This window comes from Ornithodoros turicata, chromosome 1, assembly GCF_037126465.1.
Source record: "Ornithodoros turicata isolate Travis chromosome 1, ASM3712646v1, whole genome shotgun sequence".
Lineage (NCBI taxonomy): Eukaryota > Metazoa > Arthropoda > Arachnida > Ixodida > Argasidae > Ornithodoros > Ornithodoros turicata.
This window is the reverse complement of record NC_088201.1, coordinates 212,791,948-212,802,366: the sequence shown is the minus strand read 5'-3', so window position 1 is coordinate 212,802,366 and position 10,419 is coordinate 212,791,948. Positions and strand designations below refer to the sequence as shown.

At 48.9% G+C, this 10,419-nt stretch overlaps 1 protein-coding gene across 1 annotated transcript; it reads left to right on the top strand.

The window, feature by feature from the left end:
• Positions 1-6,532: 6,532 nt before the first annotated feature.
• On the top strand, positions 6,533-10,086 carry LOC135376170 (uncharacterized). The gene is made up of 2 exons (XM_064608768.1): positions 6,533-7,052; positions 9,075-10,086. The coding sequence occupies exons 1-2, from the start codon at positions 6,588-6,590 to the stop codon at positions 9,693-9,695; spliced, it is 1,086 nt and encodes a 361-aa protein (XP_064464838.1). The 5' UTR covers positions 6,533-6,587; the 3' UTR covers positions 9,696-10,086.
• Positions 10,087-10,419: the final 333 nt, after the last annotated feature.

Genomic DNA, 10,419 nt, shown 5'->3' with positions numbered 1-10,419 from the left:
GCGACTTCAGATTTGTGATTGTGGGTGGGGTTGTCCTACGACTTTTAACTTGTCTCTGAGGATTAACGTAGTTGTTCTAAACCGCTATGCTTGCACTTCTTAGAATGTGCGTTTTTCACCTGAGAACAGAAAGAAAATGTACGAGAGTTGCCGCGGTGCCCAGCAACTTCTGAAAGTCGTCTGCTCACGCCTATGTACTAGCGCGCGCAAAAGCAGACGATTTCTGTATCCTATCACGGACTTTCCCGCAGGGCAGCGTGGCCGTCCTTATTGTTGCCAACACAGGTGGCGGCATGCTCTGCATGTTTATCAATTTAATTCGGTTATTTAATAACTGTGGCGCGTTTTGTCGGCTAAATTCGCAGTATTCCATTTTCAGCAAAGGTCAATCGAATGGTATACTTTATGAGAGAGGCAGGGGGTGCGATCCGTCCCTTTAAGTTCTATGTCACTACAATGTGCTCAACGGAAGATAATATAGATCTTGCAGAGGACGACGGTCTGACGACGGTAAATGAGCCCTGACCGGCGATGATGCAATGTCCCAGCGGGCAGATGTGCGTGACCTCCCGCTGGGACGGTGCAAATAGAAATGTAGCGCGTGGCAGTAGAAGCAGCACTTCATCGTCTTCCATTACTCCCCCCCCCCCCCCCTTTTATACGAGGAGCTGGGCTTGCGGTTGAGTGGTTGAGGTTCGCGTCAACACTAAGCGCATTCTTTTCACTTGCACTGGACTGCACTACCTTGGACTCCACGCAAGGAGGGTTTTCGGGAGCTGCACTTTCCAGCTGAAAAGGAACCAGCCACATCACTCCCCCCCCCCCCTTTAGACGTGGAGCTGCGCTTGCGGTTTGAATGGTTGAGGTTCGCGTCAATACTAAGACGGGAGGAATGATGATGTCACGTGGACGTGGGAAAGCTTTGCATACTGCTTGAGTTCGAGGAAGCAGGCGTGGCAGGATAGCGGGCGTGGACATTCGTTGTAGAACGTTGCTGCGGACGGTCGATGTAGTGCGCTGTGCGTCGTACTGCTGCGCCAGTGATCAGCTTGCGTCGTGTCAAGTGGAACCAGGACGATGTGGGCAGTGTGAGAGACTTTCCCCAGCGTTTTCCGGAAAGCGTTGCCGAGCTGACGCATATGCGGCGTCAGGGCGTAAGAACAGCGACTTACCGATACCGGAAGAGGAGCGTGTTGCTAACTGAACGGTCGCTGGTGATGTCCGGGGTGCCATCGGAAGGTACGTCGAGGCCTTGAGAAGTTTGCGGGACCACGGTGTACCTCGACCGGTACCGGGTGTTGAAGCCGGAGAGTGCCGGGTCAGAAGAAGCGAGCGTAGCCTCCTATTATGAGCCCCGTTGGAGAGAAGTGCTCGGTGACTCACGATAGGCGGGCCCTAGGTCTTGAGTAGGTGAGCGGATGTTGCTGCCCGATAATAGCCGTCGTTGTAAAATTTGGGATGGTTGGAAGCCGAATTACACCGAATATGGTGGTCGTTGTCCGGGTCACCAAATGTAGAGGACGATGGTCTTCCTCTACATGAGTCCTGACCGAGGATGATGGAATGTCCCAGCGGGCACATGTGCGTGGCCTCACGCAAGGACGGTGCTGATAGAACTGTCGTGCCAGCGCAGTGGCGTGTGGCAGCAGAGGCACCTCTTTATCGTGTTCCAGGAGCCGCCACAATCTTATAGTGTCAAACACATATCCTATGAAACGCAATTTTTAAAAACCGAAGAGGCGACGCCGTTCTCTGAATCGGTGAACTGTCGTTTCACTATAAACAATGAGAAAGGCCAATGCGATCATATTATTTTTTAATTGTTGCACAACGGAATTGGTACCAGCATAATGACCTCGAAAGTACTTATCATTATGATCTTGGTGCGCATGATAGGAGCCTCTAACTGCAAATCTTTCGAAGTGCGAGAAGGCCCATCATGGCCCCGGCATAGGGTTGTGTATGAATGGGTTCCACTTGAGTTCAGTATACCAATACTGCTTCTCTCTGTGCTACTAACCATTCTTTGTAAGACGCGTTGCTACAGCATGTGGTTCCACGTCTTACCCCCGGGACCAATTATTTGTGTGTGATACCCACACACAAATTGGTGGCGGTGGTGGTGGAGGTGGGAGGGTCAGAGGGGGTTATCCCTCTCTGAGACCATCACTTAAACGCTAATAATTATAAAATTCAATGCGAATTCAAATTGCTGACTTGGCTGAAATTCTTGGAGGTTCCTGCACTGAAACCTGTGCGAGAAGGGTTCGTCGCCAGAACGCCCTAAGGGAACCGTAAAACTTAATTGGCGAAACAGATATGTCGACATTCAAATTTTGGCTTAAGTTAGAGTGTGCGATAGAGTGGACAGCTATTCGCAGGGTATTATATTACCATCTTTCGGTTTTTATTAACAAATTAATTTTCCCACACAGGTAACGGGTATTACGTGCAGTACGGTATATCACATTCTTACGAGTACAAATAATTCTGAAGTGCAGGCTACTGTGCTCAAGTACGATACAGCTTATCTTTATCCTATACATGACCAGAATTTTGGGACACCTCCTTTGATGCAGGTTCTGCCTGATAGCAGAAGAACATGTAGGAAAGCCAACTTGAAAGAAAAATATCAGGTGAGGAAGAAGGAAAATGAAAAGAGGCGTGGGCAGACGAGAAAGGGAACATCAGATATCGCGCGTGGAGCCTGACTATCAGCAGCAATTGCCTAACGCAGAATGGAAAACGTGATAATCAGTTCTGATAAGTGTTGTCAATCCTTTCTTTGCTGTACTGCTGCTTATAATTCTGGGCTGCTGCTCGTAGCGTGTGGAACGGAATGACCGGCACTCGTAAGGCTGTAAAATATACATTTTTGTTCTCTCTGTGGGAAATGGGGATGCCGTCGACGATGAGAAATGTGTGTCCTGGGGCGACTTCTAAGGGGACTGTGCCGGTGTATGTGTGACAGCTTCGGAGGAAAACCTCAGAAATTACCCTACGTTATCACGAACAAAAAATACTCCGTAGGTTACTAAGACGAATTCAGTAACTGCACTTCACTTTGTTATTTGTACCTTGTTACTCCTTTATCACTGTATCATGCACTTCAGTTTGTTCTCGGCCTTATCACGAGGACCTTTCAATGCTTAATTCTAAATTTTGCGTGTTACAGTCTCCTCCCGACACCATCAAGAAGGCTTGTCGGCTACCAACGCCCTCCACTAGAAAAATGAAAATAAACAAACAAACAAGCGGAAGAGTGCTTATTTTCAGAACATCTATATAGGTAGCAGCAGAGCTACGTTCGGCACAAAAAGTGATTGGTAAACCAACAGCTCCTAGGTAACGTCGGACTGCGCGCTTACATCACCTATATGGAGGCCTTTCCTATACTTTGCGATCTGCTTCGAGCTTTCTTCTCTTCTCTTTCCATCAATGCATGCAAGATTGCAATGCACGAAAGTGGAAGCGTTTCCGGCAGCCGCCAGCGGAATAATTATTCACTTATGAAACGTCGAACTGCGAGGATGACGGACGCGCACCTGTAGCAACAACAACAACTTTATTTTCGACCTTGGAGAGTGGGGAGTTTCATCGCCACAGGCGATACTCTACCCCATTGCGATCTGTAGCAGTTCACGCTGTGTCTTTACGATTTTTTGCCGTTTTAATAAAGTTAGTGGACGTGTAAGGCGTGCCTGTTCTTTGTACGCTTTTACCCGTGCAGGCATTATGAGGAGCACTGATGCAAAGAGAGCAAGATGAACCCAAACGGAACAAAACTTCGCGTGGTGTTCCTGAGGATATCCATTCCCTGAAATTCCGATCTCCCTGGGAGACAGACATTTTTCCGACGAACGTCTGAAGAACCCCCCACATCTCCGGGTGGCCACGGTTTGGACTTACTACAAATATCCGTCGTTTGTCCTCAAAGAAAGTTACACGGAGATGCCAGGACGGTGCACAGACTTAGTTGCGTGCGCGCTCAGGTCCCGTATTTTCTCACTATTATCGATACTGATCTATTGAGCTGCTGCGTAAGTGGACAAATTCTTACTCTGGCCTCTAGGCGTTTATTTCTGCCATTTTGTTTCAGCTTCGGCCACTGCATCTTTCTTTGTTGCTCCTCTTTGTTTGTTTCTTGTATGTCCGTTACCGACAATGAGCACGAAGTGTTAAAAAGTAAAGGCTCTCATGCATAAGCTCTTAATACCGTGATGATAACTTAGAAAGGCAGTGGCATAGCTTTTTGTGTGGCAAAACTTTATTCAGTTGGTGGCGTCTTTCCAAAGTGGAAACTAATACTATATACTGCTTGTCTCACAAGCTTCTACAAATTCGGGAGTCCTGTTCGCCTGCGAGTCAAACTAAAGAGTGGGGTGTTTAAGTTTAATGCGACTGCGCATACCAATAACACAGGACTGAAGAACTGCTTGGCGTATTAACTCACTATGCCGATAACGTCTGTGTTTCTTACTGCTTTTGATTTTATTCATTCAGTTGGTTCATCGAAAGTCGAACTCACGCCGCGACAGATCTTGCCATGTTCCTCCTCTCCTGTGGTAATGCTTCCTGTAACATCCAGTCAGGGACCCTATTGGGACAATCCTTCAAAAAGCCGTTACGGTACATACTGCGGATGTACGGCTACGGACGTCATCCATGTAGCTCCCAGAGATGTCCACTTGACACCCCTCTCTGGACATGGACGTTGGGATCTATTTGGGACGTCCAGAGGAGATAGTGTTCTGTCTGGGTAGGCCAGCATCTAAGTCTCGTTGTTCACTGTCGGCAGTGTCACATGATCCTCCGATCTCCCAGATCCCGCCATTTTCGCTTCTGTCCCCTTCCACACGAATTCGCGAATTTATAAGACCGTGAAAGTAAGCACTTATATACAGTATCTCCTTTTTATGTTTTTCGTCAACATCAACATCAGTACTCCTCCTTCTGCTTCGTCTTTATTCAACTATGGTCCGTGGTCAATACATCATTTCTGAGTCCGCGTATGCGCATGCCCAGCCACTTCTGGCGGCGGCCGCCATGTTTGTTGACATGGAAACTGTGGTGGGGGCGAGTTGGCGAGGGTTTTTCTCGCAATGCCTATGTGCCAACTGCCGAAACACGAAAGGCATAAATGTCGGTGTATGGTTCTTCCGTTTCCCACTGCAAATGCATCACGCAATAAAGCGGGAGCTTTGCATTCACGCCGTTGGGCACGTGAAGAAAGATGGTTTCGTGTGGATGACGAGGAACAACTCAAGTGGGTGCGTTTTCTTATTCAACTATGACAACTCCGAGTTACTCTCAGCGGGCGAAAAATAGCCAGAGTAGCCAGATTAGCGGAAATGACGTCATAACCCTGCGGCGAAAATTAGCCAGAGTAGCCAGGGGGTGACAACTCTACTCTACTCTCCTCTGAAGAAGGGTAGCCGTCGTTCTGACGTCACACACAAGCTAGCAGACGACGATGCGTCGTCTGCTACCAACCGTCCTGTTGACAGACAATATGGGTGGTGTTCATTTTCGAAATGTAGGACTGGTTAAAAACTGTCGAGCATTTTCAAAATCTGCTAGAGTGGACGCATCCGCGGTAAGTTGGTAAACAGACAGTATGCCACCACTTCCACATCGTCTCGCCTGTCGGGCCAGTCCGCCATTTTGAGCGCAGAGTAACTCTAGCCGTTCGAAAATTACGGTCAAAGGTGGCTACTCTGGAGTCACGTGATGATAAAGGCTCTGACGTCGTTACCCAACACCTGGCTACTCGGGTTGAATAAGAAAACGCATCCGTTGTCACGCAATTCGTCCCCATCATCTTTCTCTTTGCCTGTGTGTGGGCATGCGCTTCGAAGCTTTCGCAGTGCATGTAATGTGTTGCGTGAAACTGTACGAGCGTCGCCATGATATGAGAGAACTGATGTTCTGAGGCTGGAACAACATAGAAGGACAAACACATACAAAGCCTCAATTTGCCTAAGAAATTAACGATGAAAGATGGAAGTCACTGAAAAGATTAGCCAGCTGTAGGAGTAGAACCCACATCTTCTGGATTACCGCCCTGGTAGAGCCCTAGAACGGTAATCGAGAAGATGTGGGTTCGACTCCTACAGCTGGCTAACCTTTTCAGTGATTTTCATCTTTCATCGTTCTTTCGTCGCCGTGATTGTTGGCATAAAAGCAACGCGTGTTATGAATATGCCTTAACGAGCTCTCGTGCAGTTTTTGGGGTGCACCACGTGCTGTGTGCTTCCACAGGATCAGGCTATACCATTGAAAACAAATATCATCCTGCTATATTAACAAAAAATGCCAGCTTCGCCCACGTGGTGTTGATTTGCCATCATTGCTTCGTTGCCTTCTCATCATGTCGTCTCTTTCCCCCAGGAGCAACACGTGGAAATGGTCCATTTTCCTATGGATATGTGTCACATCAAGAAGAAGACGAAAAATGTCCAATGGTCTATCCTCGTGCTCTGTGCTCGCGTTCCCGTCTGCGTTCAGCAGCGTTCCCGACAGCAGCAATGCTTGCACCTCTGCTCGCATTCGTCATCCTTAACCCGGACTTTCTCATCTCTGCGGCGATGACTGCTCTGCTTACAGACCATCTCATCCACACATCGAACCATAGCGAAGCCGTTAATGAGACTAGCATGGACCAATATCAAGGAGCGCTGTTAACCACCGTGCAGCTGGACATCAAGCAGGGACGTCCGTACATGGTCCTTCTCCTCAAAGAGCATGAAGACGTCCGGTGGATCACCGTCAACGCGCACGAGGAAAGGATAGCCAAACGTGACGTCGTCGCCAAGTACTCTCCTCTTGCCGACCATCGTCAATACGTCTACGATGAGGGCGACGTTAAGTCCTCCGGACGGACTGTTGGTAAACTGCCGCGCGTCTTGCAAAGAGTTGGAATGAAGTTGAAGGCGTTGCGAAGAAGCCTTGGCTTTCAAAAACCTATGGTGACAAGAATATTATCTGCAGATTCCCTGACGGTTGTACACGGAAGGGTGAACCTGCACAAACAAACCTCCGCGGGCGATGACGTAAGTTAACGACGTCACAATTTTAGGCACGCTTCCTGGTAACTTAGAGTCTGTATCGCATAGGCGATGAAGAGTTGTAGTACGCTGGACACAGTTCCCCAACAACACCGACTATCCTCTGGATGTACGAATAATGTCCTAACGGTTTCGTATGTCCGGTGGATACCTGATGGATATCCGTAGGACGTATTAATCCGTTACGACATTATTCGTACATTCACAGGATAGCCTGTGTTGGGGTTGAGCACCGCATCCCCAATAGGACTGTCGGGTCCGTCATCACCGATTCCGAAACTATAGTACCCTCTTACGTTCCCGTTCATCACCGAAAACGAACTCGAAAGTCCGACGGGAATTAGTGAGGTAGCTTTTATGCAATTTGAGGTTACGCATGGCAGAGGCAGACGTCGGATATTGAGTGTACATGATGAGTTTTCGTATCTGGAAATCTAAGAAAACGTCACACGGACAAATCCAATGAGGGAACGCCCTCTTGCGACCGATGGGAGGGCGGGCGTCTGTAGATTGCCGAGAGTCTGTGGCCATCTCACGAAATGTCATTCCAAGGTTCTCATACGGCCGGGAACATGACACCATATTCCATGGTTGCGACAGAGTTCGCACACTGATAAGCGAAAGTCGGCGCATTTATCGGCATACTGTTGTGCGAACGAAAAGGAAACGAGCTCGAAGACAATCGCCTGCGCTGCGCCTGCACCACCTAGATAACAAAGCTTGCGCGTCGCTCGTCAACGTGACGTAACATCCGTCAACCAATCCGGGTCGTGTTTTGAACGGCCGTAGCCAATCACGAATAGCAGATGAGCTGCAATCATTTGCTGGTTCCTGAATTCGCAGAACGGTGTATCGCAGTAGCAGACGAATTCCGACCCGAAGAGGGAGAGGAGGCAATGCGCAGGCTTTAGGTACGTTCGATTAGGCCTGCACTGCCTGAACCAGTTCCGGTGGTGCTGCACTCGCCCGTTCGTTTCGCCAGTGCAGCCGAGCGCCCCCTGCACCGTCTCGTTCGTTTCAAACCAGTGCACGCCAAGTGTAGCCCCAGCGTAAGGAAACTCTGCACTCCCACAGGGGTCAGTTCAGCGGTAGTGCAGAGTAATGGCGGCAATGGCAGCAGACGACACAAGGCAAATAATAATTATTGTAAATTCTCGAACGTACCCCGAGAGAGCCGGAAGAGACGTTTGAATTCGAAGTCGAAATAACGATTCACTACACGGCTCCTGTCAGTTCGCAGAAGATTCAACGCTATCACGGTTGCACTAGCGCTGCACTTCGATATTCGTTTCGCGGCGGCACTAGTGTTGCACCGTTGAACTGGGGCTGCGCTAGTTCAGAACTGGCCCTGCACCGCCCGGAACTGGTTCAGGGAGTGCAGGCCTAATCGAACGTACCTTTTGTCTGTCTAGATGTTGTTGGCATCGCGCCACTGGTGCGCCTGGCTTACGTCACAATGATGTCACCCACGCTGGAGCTTCCATGGCTGCTGAGGCAGCACGAATCTTTAAAACTCGTTCTTTTAACATGTGCGCTGTTTTCAAGAGAAACATGGCGAACTAGACCGTGAAACGTTGTAAAACATTATCGCATCGGTACCGTAGATGTTTCCGAATCCCGAACACAATCTTCTTTGATATCACTGCCTGGACTCTGTCCACGTGACCCCGTCCGACGGCTCCACACCTGCCAGGGAGACATTGTACATTTCGCGGCCCCCATGTGCCTTGGTTTTTAGTGTTCTGGTCCCCAATTTTTAGATTTCTGGGCCGACTTGAGCTCCGCAACACACGTCTTCATATTGTGCTCGAAAACTCGGCTCTCCTAAGACAGCACATGCTGTGGTAAGATTCGAGCACACCAGCTCTCAATACTTAATATGACCTTCGTAGCATCGCCAGTACCTTTTAGGCCCTATTTCGTCTTGTGAATGAAAAAGCGGCACATAGCAGCAAACAATGGTTTGCGACATTTCGAAATATCCTGACCCTTCAGTGTCGTTCGCAGAGCCACTCCCAAGCACATGGCCTGCTCGCGGACGGCGGCGGACCCCAAGGTACCTTCGACGCTTACAGAGGAAACCTAACAAGGGACGGTGTCATACCCCACTTTTTGACCGACGCACCGAACCAACTAATCAACGTCAACTACGGCTACGGCCGCAAAATCCGAATGGGCAATTTTTTCGTAGCTCAACGACTCTGGCTGGAACCCTTGAACGTTTCTTTCCCCATGGAAGAAGGGAACCTGTACACGCTCCTTCTTACGGACATCACATTCATGTTCTGGCAGTATTGGCTGGTGGTGAACATCGTCACCGAGGACGTGTACTCTGGCGACGAACTGATCCTCTACAGCGGTCCCTTTCCAACCTCTGGACGTCCACACACTCTGGTCTTCCTCCTCTACTCTCAGGGCACTCGAGTCATCGACATTGCACAGTTCAAGACGGAAACGGGCTACGACCTGGCCACCAGAGACCCCAGAGTGTTTGCGCAAGAGTGGAATCTGGGCGAACCAATCGCGATCAATTATTTCTTGACGGACGCCGTGCGGGATGACGTCAGGGCAATGTTGATAAACCACAGCGAAGATAAGAAGAGGAAAAAAGGCAGGAAGAAATTTTGAAACGGAGGAAGACCAAGGAACCTTTGCTGGAGGCCAAAGGAGACACAGAGTCTGAGCTGAAGCAGCCGGAAGAAGCTAATGGCGGTCATATTCTTAAATTGTGGTGGCCGCTGTTGCTGATGTGTTTTATAGATGAATATTGGATGTGTGCTCGTGTGTTCTTCACGCATACCATGGTGTACTATGGTGCGTTACGGTGACCGAGCCTGGAGGACCCTGTTACCATTCGTGTTTACATAATAGGCTACGGTCTATCATACGTGACGAAATGTTTCCCCCCTTGTTACATGTGCACCCAGGTGTGTCTCAAGGATCAGCAATAGGACCATTAGTGTTTCTCACTAATGCATAAAAATGGTGTTACTGAGAAAATAAAGCCGCTAACATAGGACTTTTTGCGGATGACTTTTCATTAAGTGGATTTTCTTGGCAGAAATATCCTAATGCTGTAACACAATGCGTGAGACGTGGCTAAAGATCAAAAGTAATGAGCAAAATGCGTCAGCATAACAGTCATGACTTCATTATGTGGGGTCCGTTTTGTTCACACGTTTTGGCACGAAGTACCTGTTCGCTATGTAGCGAATATTTTCGATGGGACAACTGTAAGGTTGCAGTGTAAGGTACGTGCATTGATCCTGCCACGGAAACATTGGCACGACTGGTCCAAACACCGCTGACTTAGATTTATTAGCAGGATAATTGGTAGATAGCCATTACTGGT